General features: G+C 34.2%; 1 protein-coding gene across 1 annotated transcript in view; it reads left to right on the top strand.

Moving 5' to 3' along the window:
- Nucleotides 1-24048, top strand: part of LOC149796829 (transforming growth factor-beta-induced protein ig-h3-like) — a 205823-nt gene that overhangs the window by 75731 nt on the left and 106044 nt on the right. The window contains exon 2 of the mRNA XM_089960290.1: nucleotides 4811-4949. Coding sequence (XP_089816416.1) covers nucleotides 4819-4949 — 131 coding nt within the window. The 5' untranslated portion in view covers nucleotides 4811-4818. The remainder of the gene's footprint in view (nucleotides 1-4810; nucleotides 4950-24048) is intronic.

Here is a 24048-nt window from a genome sequence, read left to right as displayed (position 1 = left end):
TTTTTAAACAGCTATGTAAGTAAGAAATTTAATTATATTTAAGTATAGCTATCAAGTGTTACTGAAGGTTAAGTGCATTTGAGATTATAGGTGATAATCATTGTTGCAGATCTGCTCATGATATTTTCTAAAAAAAAGTTAAGTGGCTTTTATAAAGGTGTGCTGATCAAGTAGTTTCATTTCAAGAACATCATGCACCCAGCTGTACGGAATAGTTATGCGTGTATTATACTAACAGTTTGAAGAGAAGTGTAGTGAAAAGACAAGGTCAGTAGTTTATTAGTCTAAATGTTTGAATATAATTGTGTGTAAATATTTAAATAAAATTTGAGATATCAGGATTTTGATCTGCATTTTCATATTTTTAGAAAAATTTAATTTATGCTTCATTTTCATGGGATAAGAAAAATAGTGGCCACATAATGTAGTGGTGAAAAATGAGATGTATGTTAGTAGTGCTCATTCTTTCCAGCTGCTTTAGTTTTTTGTATTTGTCTTACTTTTTCCTTCTGCTTTTGTCAGACTCCGTATTTTTCCTAAATGACACTACTATCCATAATTTTAATTTTTTTATGTCAAAATATCATAAAATGGCTGTTTGGGTAGCCATGTTTTGAGAAGATTCTGTTTTGCCTCTCTGTATTTTGGGGGAAAAGGAAAGATGGTTGTTTAAGATAATATAGGAAACATGGACTAAAGAGAGCATGCTTTTATTAAAGCTTTTGAAGGCAAGTCAAATTAAAAGTTTATTTTTTCAGTAATTTACATTAATTTATTAGTATTTTCTGTATGAAATATCCCATTTTTGTTACTACTGCTTGTTATAGAACATGAGGGATTATGGGATTGTCTGTCATCCATTGTCTGCTGTCTGCTGACTGTTGTCCATCTATTAGTACAAGTTTGTTATTGTTATTTATACTGAGGATGGTCATGAAACTGTACACACTATTCATCCCATGGTCCGGTTGGTCTAAATCAGGGGTGGGCAAACTATGGCCCATGGGCCGCATGCAGCCCACCAAGGGCTTTCATGCGGCCTACCAAGGGTTTTCATGCGGCCTAGGAACAAGTCATCATTCGCACTGACTCTGTTTATGTTACTCTGTTTATCAAATAAATGTGCTTCTTTTGAAGTTTAAGTTTAAGTTTTCAAATATTAACATCTACTCTTGAGTTGATGCTAATATTAGTATAGGAATCTTATTGAATGACTTCTTATGATATCTAGTTGGTTATCAATAAAAATTGTGCTGCTTAGACATATAATATGGCTGCCACAGAGGCATCTTGAAAATCGCTACTTCTCTAGAATGGATGGTCAAATCAGTATGGCGATTTTACTGAAAGACTTCTTATGATGTAAATGGTGCTGAACTTGCTTCCAATATGGCCACCACAATAGCTAGTTTAAAAATCTTGTTATTGTTGAAGAATATCAGAGATGGATTCAACACTTAACAGTTAAAAAGAAGAAATGTCTTGAATTCATTCAGATTCTTTTCAGACACTAGATTGTCAGTTCCTTAAAAAAATCTTGTTTTTCCTTGTCTACTTGTTGAAACAAGAAGCCCTACTTTATCCTTGCTTTTGAGTTGCTAGAAGTACTGATGTACAGTACTCTGTGACATTGAAATGCTGTCAGTGGAAGCCATGGAGTATCCTGCTTTTTAATAAAGTACACAATACTTAAGAACACACTCATTATTACACTGTCCATGGGAGTTATCATATACTATTTTGTGATGTAGTACATGATACATTACAATACTCTCATTATAACACTGTCCATGGCAGGTGTATTATAATGCCTTGTGATGTAGTGCATGATACATTACAATACTCTCATTATAACACTGTCCATGGCAGGTGTATTGTAATGCCTTGTGATGTAGTACATGACACATTACAATGCTCTCATTATAACACTGTCCATGGCAGGTGTATTATAATGCCTTGTGATGTAGTGCATGATACATTACAATGCTCTCATTATAACACTGTCCATGGCAGGTGTATTATAATGCCTTGTGATGTATTACATGATACATTACAATACTCTCATTATAACACTGTCCATGGCAGGCATATTGTAATGCCTTGTGATGTAGTACATGATACATTACAATACTCTCATTATAACACTATCCATAGCAGGTGTATTATAATGCCTTGTGATGTAGTACATGATACATTACAATACTCTCATTATAACACTATCCATAGCAGGTGTATTATAATGCCTTGTGATGTAGTACATGATACATTACAATACTCTCATTATAACACTGGCCATGGCAGGTGTATTATAATGCCTTGTGATGTAGTACATGATACATTACAATACTCTCATTATAACACTGGCCATGGCAGGTGTATTATAATGCCTTGTGATGTAGTACATGATACATTACAATACTCTCATTATAACACTATCCATAGCAGGTGTATTATAATGCCTTGTGATGTAGTACATGATACATTACAATACTCTCATTATAACACTGTCCATGGCAGGTGTATTATAATGCCTTGTGATGTAGTACATGATACATTACAATACTCTCATTATAACACTATCCATGGCAGGTGTATTATAATGCCTTGTGATGTAGTACATGATACATGATAATGACTTTGCATTATATAGCACTTAATTCATGAAAGTATGACAGCTTTTTGTATTCTTAGCACTTTAGTTATTATTTTTATGAATAATTACTCTAAACTCTAGAATCTATTGATATTTATTAAGATTAGGGACCAATCATTTAATGGTGGCATGGGAATTGTTTTGTTTGAAAAATGTTTGGGCTCCCAAATAGCTTGAAAAAAAAAATTTTTTGCCAAGATTTTTAGTAAAAAGACCTAATTGTATGAATCATATTAGATGAGAAAAAGACATACTATAGTTATTGAATAGATGATTCAGGGGCGGTGCAATTTCCAAAGGAGATGGGGGTGTTGAATACCTTTCATCAATGTTTGATTGAAAACATGTAAATTAAGTTGTTTTGATTTTTTTAAATCATTGGATTATTTATGTACGGTTTAATTATTTGGATATACCCGTAATGGATATATATGGATCAGAAGGCCTTGATAAAGTAGGAATTTCTTGTTTTGTGGAAAATAAGAGGGGTGTTGATTAGAAGGGAGGGGGTCTATTATAATAATTATGGTAATTGTGTTCATTATATTAGATGTAAAAAGATCCAATTGTATCTATCATATTAGATGGAAAAAAGACTTTATTATATCCATATTAGTTGAAAAATGACCTAATTGGATCAATCATAATAGCTGGATAAAAAGATTTAATTGTATCTATATCAGTTGAAAAAGGTCTAATTGTATCCATTATTTTAGATGGAAAAATACCTAATTGCATTCATTATAATAGCGGGAAAAGGTATATTCATATAAAACAGAAACAAAATATCTTGGTTAGAAAGAAAAGCACAGGTACCATTCCTGAGAAGATTAAATGATAGGTCCCTTACATATGTTTTTGTAAAATTAAAGCTTAAACTGCAGCTTTAAATGATGTCATCATTACATAATGATGTTATCTATTTGACATGGTCATCATTACATAATGATGTTATCTATTTGACATGATCACCACTCTGGTGGTTTTGTGGTTAGAGCACCCACCTCAGAAGTGGGAGGTCATGGGTTAGATCCCTGGCCAAGTCATACCAAAGACTTACAAAAATGTTACTAACAGCTGGGGGCCTTGAGCGGCCAAGTGGTTTAAAGCACTCTCCGTCATGGATCACTGCCATCTCACCTCTGTCTGCTTAGGTTCAAGTTTCAGGCTTGGCCAGTGTGGATAAGTGAGAAAGCTTGCCGGTAGCTTCACATGGGTCAGTGGTTCTTTCCAGGGTTTTCCCAGGTTCTTCCTCCACTAGTAATACTGGCCGCCATGTATAGCCTATCTTGTGCTGAAAAATGGCATTAAACCCTACAACAACAACAACAGCAACAACTAACAACTGTCTCACTACTCACTCAGCATTAAGAGGTTAGTGTTATGACTGGTCTGTCTGGTGTCAGGATAATGAGACTGGGTGGGACATCATAATACATGTCTGCGGCATGATGCCCCAGTGCTCAACATCATTATAAACTGCCACACTCTTGGAGCACTCTTGTAGTGTATTTGATACACAGAGAAATTTACAGGAGTGCTTATATGCTGTGTATTGGACACATAGAGGATCTTTCATGAGTGCTCACTTGCAGTACATTTGCTAGAGATAATCTTACAGAAGTGCTCATTTACAGTGAATTTGATACACAGAAACTTACAGGAGTGCTCATTTACAGTCAAGTTGATACACAGAAACTTACAAGATTGTTCATTTACAGTGAATCTGATACACAGAAACTTACAGGAGTACTCATTTGCTGTGAATTTAATACACAGAAACTTCCATAAGTCCTCATTTACAGTGAATTTATTGTTAGAAACTCACAGGAGTACTCATTTGCTGTGAATTTAATACACAGAAACTTCCAGGAGTGCTCATTTACAGTGAATTTGATACACAGATAATCTTATAGCATTCATTTCATATGAAATTTATGAAACTATATATATATATATATATATATATATATACTTTCTATCCTTTACAAGCTTTGACCTTGACCTGGAATGGGTGAACACTAATCCTTATGCATGCTATAGCCTGGGATTGAACTTAAGATGCAGGTGTACAAACTTAGCTTATTGGAAAAAAGAGAAGAGAATGAAATCTGCATGCTAAAACAGAATTTCTATTTTGGTTTTGCTCTCTTTCAGATTAAGGCATGTGGCCATCAGTCATTGGAAGCTTGCTGTTCTTGTCATCAGTGGAGTTTGGGTTTTCTGGAAAATGGCATCTTCCTAAACAATATCGACAGCGTGATGAATCATTTCTCAGTGATGCTCAGTCTTATGGGTGAGTTAAAATAACGTTCCAAGCTCCCATATTGGTCACTTCCCTTGAAAAGCCACCTATCATAACCAGAGTTTTGCTTTTTTTTCCAGCTGTCGTTTTACAGGACACCAAGACACTCATAGGGCTTATGCTGTTACTGTTTTCAAGCTATGGTTTGTGTTTAGTTCTGTTTTCAGTCATTGTGGTGGGGCATAGGTGTTCTATGCACATAATTATACTTCTAGTTAAGGTTACAGCACTACCCAATCCCTATTTAGTCACCCCCTTATACAACCAAACTTGTTCTATCCAACCAATGGCTGTTTAACTTATTAAGACCCCAAAACATGATTTTGTATTGTGAGGTAGCACTCTTTTTCCAGGGCCTGTTGCATCATCACAGATCACGATAGATCCAAGTGGGTGGTATAGAAAGAACAAGGATGTTGCTTTACAATGTTGCCATGTAATGCAGAATTCTACACACATTAAAAGAATGCGTTTGAAAGATCACAATTTTGAAACTTGCTTTTCTTTTGTCAAAAATTGGCAGTTCCAGGACCAGAGTTTTTCTCAGAATTTTAGACTTACTTTCATTACATCTAAAGCAGTCCTGACCAAACTTCACACAGACAGATGAACCTTCACAAATCTTAGGTTAACATTGGGATTTGGGGTAAAAGGGAGACAATCAGGCAAAATTCAAAGGTCCAATACAGAAATAACCCTGAGAACAGAAGTCCAAATTTCACCCATTTGCTCATGCCTAATAGCCAATGCAAAACAATGGCTTCTCTTGCATATTTAAGCAATGGTTGATACAAAAGTCGACTTTGATTCAATTATTTATAACATAAAATTTGTCTTCTACCCCATTTTAATTGAAAATGAGCATATACTCCTGGCCTAATGATTTAAGAGATGTTACACTGTAGTTTTGAGTATAATATATTTCATGAGTACAGCTGTTTGCTACCATTTTGTTTGTATCCATTCATTACTAATTTAATGTTGCAGATTATGAGTTAGAGCATTAATATTGGTTTTTCTTGAGTCAGAGTTGGAGGATACTTATTGCAACGATCAGATTTTGATCTGTATACATGTAAGACCATCGTCTGTCCATACCTTGATTAAAGTTCATGTTCAAGCTTTTACTCTCTAGCTAAATACAGTGTGGACTAGACAGAAGGAGAGTTTCTTGTTACCATCAAGTAACACTTTCTTGTGTGTGTATCAAAATATGTTATATATGTTAGTTTGAAAATCCAGATGAAATTATTTCATGAAATTGATGCAGAGTGCAAAGCTTTAGGGATTTAGATGTAAGCTGTAGTTGTTACAGTACACTGTTTAGATCTGAGCCCAGTTTGAAATAGGGATTCCATCTTTAGTTGATTGCAGTAACTTGACACTCTTTCTTATAGTAAGACAAGGTGAAAAGCAAATGATATGCACCTTTATTCAAGTCTGGCTCAGTTTTAGAACTGTTATATCAGTCTGTATACTTAATTTTAAGTTAGGAGGGAAATGAAGCCAATTAAACTAATTACTGAAAGATATAACATACATATTGAACTTCTAATTAATATTACTCTCAGCAAAAAAACACCACAAATAGTTTTTATTCCATTCCTAATTTGTCCTATGAGCACTTGCCAAGAGAAAACAAAGTTTACTTTGGGATGTTACTTTCTTCATGAAAGCTGTGTACAGTTCATTAACCTATAGGTTATTTTTTTATAAAAAAAACACATTTTGATATTCCTGGCATAAGGTGGAACATGATATGTTATGCTGTTTGTCATCCAACTAGTCATCATTTGCTAAGTTTTATTTCTGCAGGATAACATGAGTCCATCATTTCAAAATTGCCAGATTTTGTGGATGGTTCACACTTTGGGTAAGGATGAACCCTATAAATTTTGGTCAAAAGTTCAATACACAATGTCACTGTGACTGAAAGAAGATAATGTCTTCTGCACATTTCCTTGAATTCTTCATTATCTACAGCTAACAAATTTTGTGGATACCTTGCATTTTCGTAAGAAAGCATCTTGTTGATTTCAGGGTTTAAAAAAAATGAAAGGTCAAGGTCAGTTTGATGGGATGGGATGATTTACACTTGGGTAAGGAAGAAGCTCATCGATTTTTGGATTAAAAGGTCAAAAACTAAGGTCACTGTCACTGAAGGAAGAAAAATAGTTTCCACAGAGTGACATTAGTTCTAAATCATAGATCTGAATCATACTTGGGATGACTTGCACTTGATGAATAAAGAAGCCCATTGGTTTAGGCATCAAACGATCAAAGGTCAAGGTTCCTGACTGAAAGAAGAAAGTTTTTGCATAAAAAAAGTAATATTAAACATGGGTCAGGCATGCACTGGCAAAATGATGAAGCATACAATATTAAAATTGTGGATATGTTCCTTTTCATGTACATGTATGAAATTTTAATTTAGAGCTTGTTTTTTTTTTGCCTAAGTTTGAGACAGTTTCTTTTATAATGATGAAACTATGCAAGTTAGTCTGCATATTCCATATTTGACCAGGTCAAAGGTTAGGTTCCACATGAACACTGATCTCCAAGTGCCTGAGATCAAAATGATTAAGTTCCACATGGACACTCCAGCAGTATTAGATCAAAGGCTTAAAGTTCCACATGGACACTAATCTCCAGCAGTATCATAAATAAGGTTTAAATTCCATATGGACACTGATTGCCAGCAATATCAGATCAAATGTTTAAATTCCATATAGTCACTGACCTCCAGTAGTAACAGCTTAAAGGCATAAATTCCATATAGACACTGACTGCCAGCATTATCAGATCAAAGGTTTAAGTTCAACATGGATACTGATCTCAGGCAGTATTAGATCAAAGGTTTAAATTCCACATGGACACTGACCTCCAGTAGTATCAGATCAAAGGGTTAAATTCCACATGGACACTGATCTCCAGTAGTATCAGATCAAAGGGTTAAATTCCACATGGACACTGATCTCCAGCATTATCAGTTCAAAGGTTTAGGTTCCACGTGGACACTGATCTCCAGCAGTATCAAATGAAAGGGTTAAATTCCACATGGACACTGATCTCCAGCATGATCAGTTCAAAGGTTTAGGTTCCACGTGGACACTGATCTCCAGCAGTATCAAATGAAAGGGTTAAATTCCACATGGACACTGATCTCCAGCATTATCAGTTCAAAGGTTTAGGTTCCACGTGGACACTGATCTCCAGCAGTATCAAATGAAAGGGTTAAATTCCACATGGACACTGATCTCCAGCATTATCAGTTCAAAGGTTTAGGTTCCACATGGACACTGATCTCCAGCCATATCAGATCAGAGGTTTATGTTCCACATGGACACTGATCTCCAGCAGTAACAGAACTAAATATTAACAATGTTATAAATCGACAAAGTTGGAAAGCATGTAAATTTTGAAAGCATTACAAAAGACCTCATCAGGAGCTGTAGTAGCAAAGTTGGTTGAACATCAGATTCACAGTCAAAGAGTAGCAAGTTGGATACATACCCAGGCAGTCCCAACAATGTTTTAAAAGTGTTAAACAAAATAAATAAAAAAACATACATAAAGTTATTCACTTTTGAATTGGGTCTTTGGCCCCCCCCCCCCATCAAAAACATGATTTTCATAAACATGGAAAAATTATGTTTAATGCCTTTTTATCCTGAACTTCATCATGTACATATTTAGTGGAATTTTGTCCTTGAGTGTTTTTCTGATTAGTTTGAAGAGTGGTAGTCATGCTCAAATTCAGTGCAATTTGTAGAGAAACTATAGTAAGCTCTTACACAGACCTCTCTTGCAGTTAAGAGATTTAGTTTTTGTCCTTCACCCATCTTGATCTTTCCTTCAATATTATGGGAGTTTCATATAGATTTTTGACAGATAAAAAGTACATGTGTCTGTTTCCTGCAATTTTGAGCTAATACTGTATGATGAGAAAATATAAACCTCACAGCATGTTAAGCTGTGACACTGGAATCTGCAAATCTCTAAAAATATCAGACATATGCATTTCACAAGTACCAAAGGCTATTGTAAAAGCCATACACAAAGCTTATAAAGAAAGTTCTATCTGGGAGAATGATGTAGGAATTTGCCAAGTCAGCAGAATTCCAGTATGAAGGGTCAGACAAAAGTATGTTTACATTAAAAGGAAAAGAGTTTAAACTGTCATGTTTGATGGAAATACTGATGAGAGGAAAATTGACTGTTTGCTGTGCAATTTCCATGCATGCAGTATTTTCAGTACTGCCTTCAACTGTTGGCACAAAATTAGTTCAACAGTCATTTAATATGTTCCTATTTTTATCCACAAAGTCCAGTAATAAATTATTATATGAGAAACAAACTCTCTAGATAGCTTGTGGTTGAAGTAAGGAAGAATCCTATCAGATTGGGGTCTTTTTATAGGTAATAATCATTGTGATTGCAAGATAAAATAAATAAATTTCTGCACAATGACATTGGTTGTAGACCACATACCTCAAACTCTCTGCAGTACTTGCACAGGAGTGATGTCTATTACTATTGGTGCAAAAAGTCAAAGGTCAAGGTCACTGGCTGTGAGAAGAAAATGATTTGTGTATTTTAATCCTAGACCACACACTTTATAAACCTTTGCTTGCACTTTGGGAAGGAAGACACCCCTTGAATTTGGGTTCAAAAGGTCATGGTTATAGTGATCCTAGAATAGTGGTTTCCTCACAGTTCTTAACATGATCCTAGAATAGTGGTTTCCTCACAGTTCTTAACATGATCCTAGAATAGTGGTTTCCTCACAGTTCTTAACATGATCCTAGAATAGTGGTTTCCTCACAGTTCTTAACATGATCCTAGAATAGTGGTTTCCTCACAGTTCTTAACATGATCCTAGAATAGTGGTTTCCTCACAGTTCTTAACATGATCCTAGAATAGTGGTTTCCTCACAGTTCTTAACATGATCCTAGAACACACCTTGACTAAACTTTGTAGCTGGTTTGCACTTGGGGATAAGGAAAATCTGTTGCATTTTTTAAACAAAATAATAAAAGATCAAAGGTCAAAGGTTATGGAGTGAAAATCTTTTTAGTTCTGCACAATAGTGTCATTTTTAGAACTTACATTCAAATAAAAGTTTGTGTATGGTTTCCAGTTGGAGCAAGAAGGACAGTTGTCACTGCTGGAATCAAAAGGTTAAAGTCAAGGACAAAGAGTTTCTGATCAATAACTTTACTTTTAGACCATGCACATTATCGTACTGTGAGGATAGTTCACACTCAGGTTAAAGCAGACACGTAACAGCTATGGTGAATTTTTGGGGTTGGTAGGTCAGAGTGATGGAAGAAAAAAAATAGTTTCCACACAACTATTGATATAATTCTAGACCATGTACATTAATTAACAGTTTAGAAAAACATGCAGTTGCAGTTTGAATGAAACTTATTATTTTGGAGGGTCAAAAAGTTTTAAGGTCAGGATCAGAGTGTCTTAAGAATAAAATGGTTTCCACACATTAACCTTTGTTCTAGACCAGGGGCATCCAGCCTTTTCTGGCTGATTGCCAAAATAATAACATGCTTAAGGTCACAGGCAGCATGAGCAAGAACAGTTCCTAATCACTAATTATGCATATCAATTAAAATGCATATTTTCAGAAGGACTGTCTTCATGGTTGCACAATTTGAAGGACTGGGCTGCATGTGGCCTGTTCTAAGTTTCTTGACCAAATTTTTTTGATGGCTTGTACTTGGGGATGGAAAGGCATTATTTATTTTTGTAGTTGAAATGTCATAGGTCAAGGTGACATTAAGTACAAAAAGCCAATATGGTTTCTGTTCTATCAGATTTATTTCTCCACCACATATTGACCAAGCTTTGTAGTTGTCATGCACATTTTGCATGAAATATAACTATTTATCTTGGGGTCCTAAGGTCCATGTCACTGTGACACAAACAAGAGAAAAGGTTTCTGTAAAGAAAAATAAACCTTGACACTTTTCATAAGGGCAGCAAACTTTAACAATAGCTTGTGGATATGGGAAGACCGTTGGCTTCAACAGCTTACGGTCAAGGTTACAATGACACTAATAAAGGCAGTTGGGTTTCTGCTTCATTTTACTTAAACAAATTTCATAAATGGCTTGCCATTTAGGCAGAGCAGGACTCAATTGTTTGTAAAGATTAAGGGTCAAGGTCACTGAGACCAATTAGTCTCAGGTCAGGCATGTCCTACTTTTGCCTACATGCTGGACTATTAAGCATGCAGGCACTTTATTCATCATTATGTGGTACTGTTTTCTTTTCCATTTTTATTTTATCACATATTTTGTGATATCTTTAGCTGACCTTGAAAAAGTAGAGGAAAGCTGTTGTACAACCCAAACATTTGGTGTCAGTGTTGATGGCATCCATGCATATGAAAACAGAGATGCCAAACTTAACCAACAATTAGCTGAAATGACCATTTGCTAACTTGATACGTAGGACATTGGACATAAGATTCTCATAATTATGCCATGCAATTGTCTGGTCATTATGCTTTTCAAAGTGTTTCAACACTCTATAGTCACAAAGCACAATAAGTGAATTGTTCAAAGGTCTGTAATATAGACATTTCATCAGTCCCTTCAAAGTGTGTGACTTTTCTATTCCTGTTATAAAGTTGTATGTCCATCCATCTGTCTGTTACACATTTGTTTTATTTCTACACAATAATTTTCCTATTTTCCATCATCTGCTAAAGGATGATTTCTACAACGTGCTGTTTTAGTTTAGGATTTAACAGGTAGAAGAGCAATAACAATGTTGAAATTTCAGAGAAAAAATGTATTATCCAACAATAACTTTTTGGTTTTCTAATGTGTATTCTCATACCAGCACTGAAATTTGTTCCAGTGTTTACCAGATTAAATGCACACAAATCTTTACAGGACTTTCTTTTGAACCTGCAGAGGTATTTTGATGAGGGTGAACAATGCAGTAAAAATAATCATGAGTCGAAATCACTGAAGGGTTGCAACAAGTGTTTACTTCTAACAATTATATTTACCTACCCACAATTCTGAAAATTCCAAGAATTTGAGACTCTGACAAGATGGTAGCTATTAATACTTTTTTTGTTAGCTTTGGTAAATATTTGCTCTGAATTTGTATGCATCATCATCCAATAGATCTATTATTAATCTATCTCCCCCCCGCATGTCATATTCTACATACATATCTAAGTGCACATTATCACACACACACACACACACAGACACAGACAGACACACACACACACACACACACAAATTACTTTTAAGCAAATGCCAACTTTTGACAGATACATCCAGTAAAGAATTTCCATCAACTTATCTCCCAAGCCCTTAAGCATACAGGTACAGGGATCACCTAGGATAGTTCATAGCTTTATCAGTGCCAATATCACTGATACTCACTTTCAATACCTGCTGGTTGGATTTTTTGTGCAAAGGAAGCTACTTGATAATGATTGGTTATTTCATACTTTGTATTACTTCAGTTCAGCTGAAATGTAAAAAAAATTGGCAGATTTGTTCTTAAAAATGTTATCTTTGTAATGATATAATTTTCAGGCTGAAATTAAAAGCTCATACAGAGTGGTCAAAAGTTATTTACTGTCCAGTACTGGTCATCTTGTCATCAATGGTCAATTAATCCATGCAATATGGAATTTTTTGAAATTAATTGAGCATTATTAGAGAATGAAATACAATCTTCAGGAGTGTTGATAAAAAATCATTGAAAAATCAAATTCATTTGCATGTGGGTCTAAATTCGTTAATGGTTCTAGTAATGGTTCTATAAATGCCACATGTTGACCTGGGTTATATAAGTAATGATCCATCAGTCCCTAAATTCATTTCTTCTTATTTATTGTTGTCTTCTTTATTTCCGTTGCTCTAATTACTTCTTCAGTTGGTATTTCAATGTCACTATTGATTTTATCTTATGAAAATCCTGAACATTCCTCATCTGAGTCAGTCAGAAAATCTTTTCTTCCCTGTAGCTGATTATCCTTGCTTTTAGTTGCTTCCAGTTACAAATAACTCCACTATTTTTAGAGCTATCAAAATAAAATTTCTTCCCATTTTTGTGCAAGGTTTCCTCTTTACATATATAAGCTGAAATTTGATTGCTTAAACTATATGCATAATTAGCACATAGATGGAAATCAACCAGTGGTCTGTACTGTATTAATTTATTGTGCAGGATGCTGTCTTAGACTTAATATGACCACAAAGACATGGTACCCAGTACATGAACAAGGTAAACTGCACCACATTTTTATGGCAGGTGAGAGTGTAGGTAGATGAGGTATGATGCATTTATTGTGGTGGTAGGACACAAGGAATTATAAAAGCAGTCTACTTCCTTTTAAATTTTATGCACAAGACTGGATAATAAATCTAATTCAGCACAATACAAAACTTTACCTTGCAGTTGACATACTAAATCAAACTTTGCAATTCCAGCTCGGTGCACAGTCACATGAAAATTAAATCAACACATGTTGTTATGTTTAGTTTCCAGACCATAACAGTACCTTCATCATTTTATTGTCATGTGGCAAGTGCGCATATTTCCAAAATATGATATTAAATGTGAGTTTAAATTATTTTAGTGTATCTAATTAGTGTCTGTTGAACAGTTAGAAAAAAGTCACAGATAAAAAGAAAAGCTCACAGTTTTTCTTTTCTCAGGAAAGTTTGCGTATTCTGCAATGGATTTATGAAATCATGCAAAAGATATTTCTTTGTAAATACGGTAACTTGTTTAATTTTTGGATTATGTAAGCATTACTATTGTGATCCATATTGTATAAGGGCATATATCATGATGCGTATTGAGACGCAACATGTCTGGCATCATTCAGCTTCAGTATTAAGGCTGGCATCTGGAAATATTTTGTGTTCAGGAGTCAAATAATTACTGTGTTATTATTAGTTTGTAACAAAACCATGTACAGATTCTCTCAAGTAATGTTATGATGATTTCGCCACATGCTAACAGCAACAACAAAGAAACATTGTAAACATACAATGATAAATGTACAATGTAGGAGCCTGTATTGAGATGCTTTTGTTTAGAAGTGTGCAGTATTACTGGTATACAAGTTTATCGCTGTCATTTTTTTCTGCATGGTACAGAGTAATCTTGTTGTTATTTATTTATTTATTTACAACATGTTTTCATTTTCATGCCCAAAATAGTTTTTAAAAAGTTATTTCTTTTTAAAAACAGTTATATTTGTCACAAATTTGAAAGAAAATTACAAATATTAACATATTTATAATCCTTAGATCACATGTTTGACCTGTGTCATGTATGGCAATGTGGTGGCCAAATGGGATGCTGTGAAAGATATTCAGACCAAGTGCAACTTTGGACCAATTTTGGATTTTCCAGCTTTAGAAAATGAAGTAATTGTTAGTTATTTACTAGTATATGTTAATGTGTGAAGTATGTGCATTCCTTTTTAAGGCTGCAATCCTTCTGTGCGGCTGAATCATCCAAGACTTTCACAAGAAGACTTGTTTTCTGTTTGAATATCATGCAATTTCAGAAGTCCACTAAGTCCTCGCTTGGTGAGTTGGCGATTTTTATGTTTACAGTAATGGATGTTTCTTGCTCTCTCTGATAAATATCTTGCCCAGGTGTTGGCATCCCTCTCAAAGTTTCCTTGTCTATTATACCAATAGTGTAGCTAGTTAATTGTAGGCTTCAATGTCAACACTTCCTATTGTTATCAGCAAGTTTTCTTATGTTGGCACAGTGAATTTCACAGGGTGTCCTCAACAGTGCAAGCTTGATAATCCCACTTCAGTTACATACCCTTTATTACTACTTATACACTGTGACCATATGCATAGCGAATTCATTTACTATTAGGCAATTTCGGGGTGGAGCTGAGATTTTCTTTTGAGCTGGGATGTTTTATTTTATTTTATTTCAAGATAATTATGTTTTCAAATAGTGTAATGGGTATAACATGCTGTTATTTTGCTATAAATCGGTGCAAGATATTTTTTTCAGCTTTTGACAGATGGAATTGTTTTATAAAAAATGTGTCAGGTCCCTGCCCCAGAACATCAAATTGTTGATAATTGTGGTATACCATGATACATATCATGGTATATTCGGAAATAATGTGGTATGTCATGGTAAAAAAATTTCATGGTGCCCAGTTTTAGTTTTGCATCATTACCATCTATACTCACTTATAAGATGTGTCCAGCAGCAAATTGCACAGACCCTGATCTGCTGATGCATAATGTGCTGGCAGATCTGGGTCTTTGCAGTATTTTTAGGAGTAATCAGTAGAACAAACAAGACAGATTCTGATCTGCAGATGAATTATGCTATGGCAGATCAGGATCTTTGTTTGTTTGCAGTTTGACTTGTCTTGCAAGTGAGCATATGGTACTCCTGTATCACAGTATATATTGCATCCCCTACTAAAGGCCCCGAGTGGCTGAGTGGTCTAAAGCCTCTCCGTTACAGATCACTACCATCTCACCTCTGTCTGCGTGAGTTCGAGTCCAGGATTTGGCCAATGTGGGTATGTGAGAAAGCTTGCCAGTAGCTTCTCATGGGTCGGTGGTTCTTCTCGGGGTTTTCCCGGTTTCTTCCTCCACCATTAATACTGGCCGCCATGCATAGCTATCGTGTGCTGAAAAATGGCATTAGACCCCACAACAACAACAACAACAACAGCATACCCTACTAACTGGATGATACATATTTTTATATGTATTGTATCACTTTCCATGTATCCTATATATTGTATCAAGACCAGACAGGCAATGCACAGTTCTGCACTATACTTATGACCTTGAACAATGAGACGTATAAAAACTGTTTAGTCAAATTAACTTATTTTCCCATCTAATAAAATATAACAATAAAATAGAAAATGTTTTCTTTTAGTGCCAGATCAGTCCAATTATTGCAGTTCTTTTTCTTATCTCAAAGAATTAATGCTTTTGCACATCTGTCATTACTTAACGTGTGGTTTTATGGACAGAATGGAGATGTAACCCTATAACTTGACTGTACTTTGTAATCAGTTTTTTATCCAACTGCACATAGCACTATATTTGTTCATGACTGCTTTTCTCAATGGCACAGACAACTTACTGATACATGAATCCTCTCTGTATAGAATAGTTTAAATGGACAGAAAAATGTCTTTTGCGAACAGGTGTCCTAACTATTGAGTATTCAGATAAAAATGTACAAATGAATAAATATTGCATAATAAATAATATAAGTAATAAATTTTGTCCATAATGAGCAGGGTGCCCTTTATATGAATGTGGTCATTAAGTAATGCTACATGATTGTAAATTGCAAGTTGGAACTTGGTCAGATTTTTGCAAGGCAGATCCAGCTGGTAGACATACATAATTTAGTAATGCTTTATGGTGCTGAAGCACAATAGTGTATTTATGGTGACAACTGAAGGTAAAGTTATAAAAATGTAAAAATGAATTGTGCAAAACATTTAGGAAGAAAAATATTTCCTCGTCAATGTAAGCAGAATGTTAAACAGGATCAAATACAAAACATAATATTAAAATTTTGTAAGTTGTACACTGTATATAAGATAACAGAAATAGGTAACAAATGTAAAGTTCTTAAAACAACTAGCAGCAGCTCAGGCGGTTGCTCTGATTTACTCTGATTTAACTTTAGAAATTAAATTTGTTTGATGTGCTTGTGATTTTTTTCTGATAGTACTAGATGTCTTTGTTTGGTCAAAAATTGGCCCATATGGCTTTGTTTGATCAAGAAATGGCCCATATGGCTTTGTTTGATCAAGAAATGGCCCATATGGCTTTGTTTGATCAAGAAATGGCCCATATGGCTTTGTTTGATCAAGAAATGGCCCATATGGCTTTGTTTGGTCAAGAAATGGCCCATATGGCTTTGTTTGGTCAAGAAAAAGCCCATATGGCTTTGTTTGATCAAGAAATGGCCCAGATGTCTTTGATCAAGAATGGCCCAGATGTCTTTATTTGGTCAAGAAATAGCCCAGATGTCTTTGTTTGATCAAGAAATGGCCCAGATGTCTTTGTTTGGTCAAAAAATGGCCCAAATGCATTGTTCGATCAAGAATTGGCCCATATGGCTTTGTTTGGTCAAGAAATGGCCCAGATGGCTTTGTTTGATCAAGAAATAGCCCAGATGGCTTTGTTTGATCAAGAAATAGCCCAGATGTCTTTGTTTGGTCAAGAAATAGCACAGATGTCTTTGTTTGGTCAAGAAATGGCCCAGATGCTTTGTTTGATCAAAAAATGGCCCAGATGCTTTGTTTGATCAAAAAATGGCCCAGATGCTTTTTTTTTATCAAGAAGTGGCCCAAAAGTCTTTGGTATTGCTTGAAGGTAAAACAAAGTTGAAAATGGTAAAAAAAGAGAAGTACCACTAATGAATGATATGCCAGTACAAGTCTATTTTGAAATAGGTTTTATTTTATACAGTTCTGCTTATGACATCTGCATGTGAAAATATTCTGGGGGGAAACAGCAGAGGCAGATTAGTACAGCTGCTTGAACATTTTAAGTTTGACAATGATGAATTGTATTTAAATTTGACAATGATGAATTGTATTTAACACTGTTATGATTATAATTCCATGGCTGCAAGAAACTTTTGCCTCAAACAAATCATTTTTGTATTGAAAATTTTTTCTTCCAAATTGGAATTTTCCTGATTTCATAGACTTTATTTTTTTGGTGGAGATTCAGCCTATTATGTTATATTAAAATAGCAAAATATTATTAACATACAAATATTATTGACATACAAATATTATTGACATACAAATATTATTGACATAAAAATGTTATTGACATACAAATATTATTAACATACAAATCTTAATGACATACAAATCTTATTGACATACAAATATTATTGACATACAAATATTATTGACATACAAATATTATTGACATACAAATCTTATTGACATACAAATATTATTGACATACAAATATTATTGACATACAAATATTATTAACATACAAATCTTATTGACATACAAATATTATTGACATACAAATATTTTTGACATAAAAATGTTATTGACATACAAAAATTATTAACATACAAATGTTATTGAGATAAAAATATTATTGACATACAAATATTATTGACATGCAAATATTATTGACATACAAATATTATTGACATACAAATCTTAATGACATACAAATATTATTGACATAAAAATATTATTGACATACAAATATTATTGACATACAAATATTATTGACATAAATTCTTATTGACATACAAATATTATTGACATACAAATATTATTGACATACAAATATTATTGACATACAAATCTTAATGACATACAAATCTTATTGACATACAAATATTATTGACATACAAATATTATTGACATAAATTCTTATTGACATACAAATATTATTGACATAAATTCTTATTGACATACAAATATTATTGACATACAAATATTATTGACATACAAATCTTAATGACATACAAATCTTATTGACATACAAATATTATTGACATACAAATATTATTGACATAAATTCTTATTGACATACAAATATTATTGACATACAAATATTATTGACATACAAATAGTATTGACATGCAAATATTATTGGCATACAAATGTTACTGGCATGCAAATGTTATCGGCATACAAATGTTACTGACATAAACATATTACTGATATAAAAATATTACTGACATACAAATGTCATTCACATAAAAATGTTATTAACATGCAAATATTATTGACATACAAATGTTATTGGCATACAAATGTTATTGACATACAAACATTGACATAAAAATATTATTGACATACAAATATTATTGACATACAAATGTTATTGACATACAAATAGTTTTAACATACAAATGATATTGATATAAATATACTTTTGGTCTTGGATGCAGTATTCAGTTTTAGCAGATGATCAAATTTTAAAGAACTGATTCTTGTTGTCCCATTCTGGCATTCTGCACTTAAATGAACCCAGTAGCACACTTTCTAGAGGTCATCATGTCCTTCATCTTAATCAGCAAAGCACACTATTAACCCTAAAGGAAATAACAATTTTAAGCCTCACTTGACATCTTAAATTCTACTCTTCATCCCAATTGCTTTAGATTATTTAACAGACTGAGTGAAGTGTTTGCCTTTTACAGTATATCAATCCATGGGGCACTTGTCAAAACTTTTAAGCTGAATTGCACTATTTGAGCTACTGTGTAGCCTAAAAATATTAAATTGTACAAATGAATGATGGGAAATTAAACAGGTAAATGTCAGTTTTGTCAGTCAAGTGAAGAAATAACCACCAGTGCACAATACATACATACATCCATTTTAATACTTAGAGTACCACGATCAGAGCACACCTCCCTGCTGCTCTGTACCCTACACTGGCTATCCATTTGATCCAGAATCAAACACAAAATTTGTTCTCTGTGCTACGTTTCACTGTCGGACTCTAGTCCAACATACCTATCCGACCTCACCCATGTGTGCACATCAGCAACATACTTACACTCCTCTTCTGACAATCGTATACTCATTATTCCCACTATGAAAACAAAGTCATATGGACAGCGTTCTTTTGCATACCAGGGCCAAGCAACGTGGAATGAATTGCCCACTGAACTTAGACACAAAGACACAGTGATCACATTCAAGAGGGCTCTCAAAACTCACTTATTTTGACTGCAATAACAAACTTAAAGACCTAATAATGTTTCCTACCTTAAATATTCTCAGCATGTTTTTTAATGTTTTCTAATTTCATGGTGTTTGTGTTTGTAATCATATCATTATATATGTTTTTATGTTATAGGTGTTGTCTAATGTTGTAAAGTGCTTAGAGCTTCTAAAGATTAGGTGCTATACAAAGTCCTCATTATTTTTAATAGAAAACATGAATGATTTCTGTTATATGACTCAAATAATAAATACAGGTAAACTGTGTCACATATGTGTAAGAATGAGGAAAGTAATGTTGCAAGGATAAAGTAATTCCAATAATATTTGATCATGCTTTAGAATATAATCGACTCGTATTTCAAACTCTCGTTCTTAAAGTGAGATGGACACACAATCAGCATCAAACTTTCAAAATTAAAAAATGTAAATTTTCATTAAAATCAACTTTGCTGAAACCATTTTGCAGAACGATCCATTTTTGTGTTGGCATTTCTCACAGAGCTACTTCATCTAGTCATCTCCCTTGGACATCCAGTGTCTGAGATGCTTTTAACCCAGGCTCCGCTTTAAAGTTTGTGAGGCCCAAGGCATCATGCTGGCAGCAAGGCCCGGCTAGTGGAATTACTGCAGTATGCCTATTTTTTTCTTCAGTTTGAGCTTGGGATGCCAAAGGTGCAGGGCCCAGGGCAACTGCCTTGCCCTAAGGCTGGTCCTGTGTTAACCTTCAGTAACTTCTCAAAATATGCAGAGCAGAATTTGACCAAATTTTACTGAAATTAACCTGGCATAAAGAGCTTTCATATATTTAGAAGTGATGCTTATCCATAATCAGATGTGGCTGCTGTTACTAAAAATAGAAAATCTATTAAGAGCATCTTCTCAAAGACTGTTGAGCTAAATTTAATCTTAACAGAAAGTGCTTTAGCTTGAAAGTCTTTACAATATAATTACAAATGATGCTGGGTATCACATTTTAGTTATATAATGTACTACACTTTGTTTCACATGTTTACAAAAGTGAAATCAATAATAAAAAAAATTATATTTAAAATATAAAGATAGTCACACAACCAAATCTTTTGTCATGTATTCATTCCTGAACTTTTTCAGGCAGGATAAGAGTGTTAAATGATTAATTTTCATATAAATTTTATTATTTGTTTACTAGCACATCATATTTTTTTTATCAAGAAATTAGCATATATTTTTATTCTCATACATAGGTAGTTGTGGGTTGAGAAACAATCCCATGTAGTAGTTTAATTTTTTGTGGTAAAACATACATTTTTGTCAGAACATAGTAATGTCTATATGATGATATGATACTATCACTGTTCAGTTTTAAAAATGAATTAGCATAAGGAGATGTCTTGGCAAACTCCACATGCATTTGGCTTTTAGGCAGATGTCAGCAAAGTGAGCAATCTTGGTCCCACTTGGGACTTTTGTTTATTTTTGCTTTTTAAGTCCTGGCATCTTTACAGGATGAGGTAGTTGTCCAATATTTAAGCCAAATCAAGCCATTGCTAATCATACATAGTTATGAGCTGAGGAGAAGTTTATTTCTGGGCAAAAGGATTTTTGAAAAATGATTTGTCTGGAGTGTGACAAATATGGGTATCAGGAAATTATTTGTACTTAAAAATAAATTGTGTAATTCATCACCATTTCAGATTTTGACAGACCATGACATTTTGTGTTTTTCTTGTATAATAGGTAAATAGATCCATAGATCCTCAATAATGACAAAGATGAACAGTTTACTCTTTCATAAGCAGAATATATTGCTGACAACAACAATATTGGATCTATTTCCCAGACTCACAACAAATACTCATGCTTTTTTGTTACATATTCCATTAACCAATATCCTGACTGAGACTTGCAAGGAGTGCGTGTAGAAAGTTAGGTGAAAAATTAATTTAAGAAATGTGACTGTAATGCAGTTTGTTTTATTTGACCTTCATTCTTTCACATAGACCACATAGGGCAGTCTAAAAATCAAACCCCTCTTGTAACAAATGGTTACCACATGGGGAACCTATGCACCATGCTTTATGAATTCCAACATTAAATACTATACTTTTAAAATGCATTTTAATGTTATATCTAACATTTTCTTTTCTCCTCTCTGTCTACACCTGTGTCTACACAGCATAGCTGTTGTTCTGCATGAAGGCCTTTCAGATCTACACAGCATAGCTGATTTGCTATCAAATATGACTGCAGTTACTAAAAGAAGAAAACCTTTTAAGTGAATTCCTTTTGTAAATGTCTTAAAGAGTTTGACCAGATTTGACATCATGACATAAAGGATTTTCCAATTTTCAGATTTAGACATATCCATCATCAGATTTAGACATATCCATCATCATATTTAGACATATCCATCATCAGATTTAGATATAGCCATCATTAGATGTGGCTACCATTACCACAAATTGAAAAACATCTTTTCAAAAATGACAAAAAGCTTTCAGACAAAGGCTTCTTACATTTTGAATATAATGAAAATTTGTGCTATCCAAATCAGGATCATTATTACAAAACATAGAACAATCTGTAAATGTCTTCTTCTCAGTCATGGCAGAATTTAAAGGAATTGGGCAGAAGGTATCCTGGCATGAAAGATTTCCAATTCTGTACAAATAATGCTGATCTCTTGTTAGGTATGGATGAAGATAAAAAAGAAGAAACCTTCATTGTTTTCATTTTCATCAAAATGTGAAGAAATGTTGACAGTGAACATACTACAAACCCAATTATTTGGTTGACTGCTCTCGCATTGGACAATTGGGCATGGTATTCAGGCATGATATTCAGGCATGGTATTCAATCATGGTATTCAGGCATGATATTCAGGCATTGTATTCAGGCATGGTATTCAGGCATGGTATTCAAACATGGTATTCAGGCATGATATTCAATCATGGTATTCAAACATGGTATTCAGGCATGGTATTCAGGCATGATATTCAGGCATGATATTCAGGCATGATATTCAGGCATGGTATTCAGGCATGGTATTCAGGCATGGTATTCAGGCATGATGTTCAGGCATGATATTCAGGCATGGTATTCAGGCACGATATTCAGGCATGGTATTCAAACATGGTATTCAGGCATGGTATTCAGGCATGATATTCAGGCATGGTATTCAGGCATGATGTTCAGGCATGGTATTCAGGCATGATATTCAGGCATGGTATTCAAACATGATATTCAGGCATGATATTTAAGGCATGGTATACAAACATGGTATTCAGGCATGGTATTCGGCATGATATTCAGGCATGGTATTGAGGCATGATATTCAGTCATGGTATTCAGGCATGATATTCAGTCATGGTGTTCAGGCATGATATTCAGTCATGGTGTTCAGGCATCATCCTAGACCAGTTGGTGGTCATCATTAAATCTTGTCAATTTTCATACAGATTTACAATTTCAGATACAAATAGATGGTGAACACTGACAGCAACAGTAAAGCTAATATTTTATCAAGGTGGATGTGCATGTAGTTGTGTTTGTAAAATTGTTCCAAATGTAATTTGTATTCCTGGCCAAAATGTAAACTATGCATTACAGTTTGAAGCAAACATGAAACACCATATCATTCTAGGGCTGTAGTTAACAATATATATTTGTTTAAAAGTCCAGTCCAACTGCAAATTGCACAGACCCAGATCTGCCAGCACGTAATGCATCTGCAGGTCTGGTTCAATGTAGTTTGTTAGCAGTAATCAGCAGAATAAATAAAATGAATCCAGATCCGCTTGAGCATTATGTGATGGCAGATCAGGGTCTATATTGTTTTCAATTGGACTAGACTTAAAAGACCTATATGCTGTATGAATTATTTCCTAATGGTTAGGAAGAGTAGCAATCAAACAAGACGCTTATCACAACCCAGATCTTTCACTCCTAAAAGCTACCCAAACAATCTTTACACTGTTACCAACTGGGTGACAACTTCTCAAATTGCACCTGTGGGTCAGAGGCTTTGAACTCCCCAGTTGAGATAACCAGTCTGTAGATTTGGCTTGGATTAAGTAATACAAGTGTGTAGACTGATGAATGTAATCTGTTTGAAGAGTCAAATGTCCTGAACATGAAAGATCACAATCCATAGGTTGGGTCGACTTTACTCACCTCTTTGAAAGATGAAACCCAACTAGAAAAGCTCTTTAGGTTCATCAGTGTCATGTAATCTTGTCTTTTAACATCAGGGCTAAATTTATGTGTCTCGTGTGAGGGTAAGCACGGATAGTTAGCACTATAATACCCAGATCTGAAGATTCTTTTTATAAAGTTCAAATGACCAGTTGTTTCGTTGTTACCTGGGTGCC

This window comes from Sinohyriopsis cumingii, chromosome 6, assembly GCF_028554795.1.
Source record: "Sinohyriopsis cumingii isolate HCF-2022 chromosome 6, ASM2855479v2, whole genome shotgun sequence".
Taxonomy (NCBI): Eukaryota; Metazoa; Mollusca; class Bivalvia; order Unionida; family Unionidae; genus Sinohyriopsis; species Sinohyriopsis cumingii.
The sequence above is the reverse complement of the archived record's forward strand: the minus strand, read 5'-3'. Positions and strand labels throughout refer to the sequence as shown.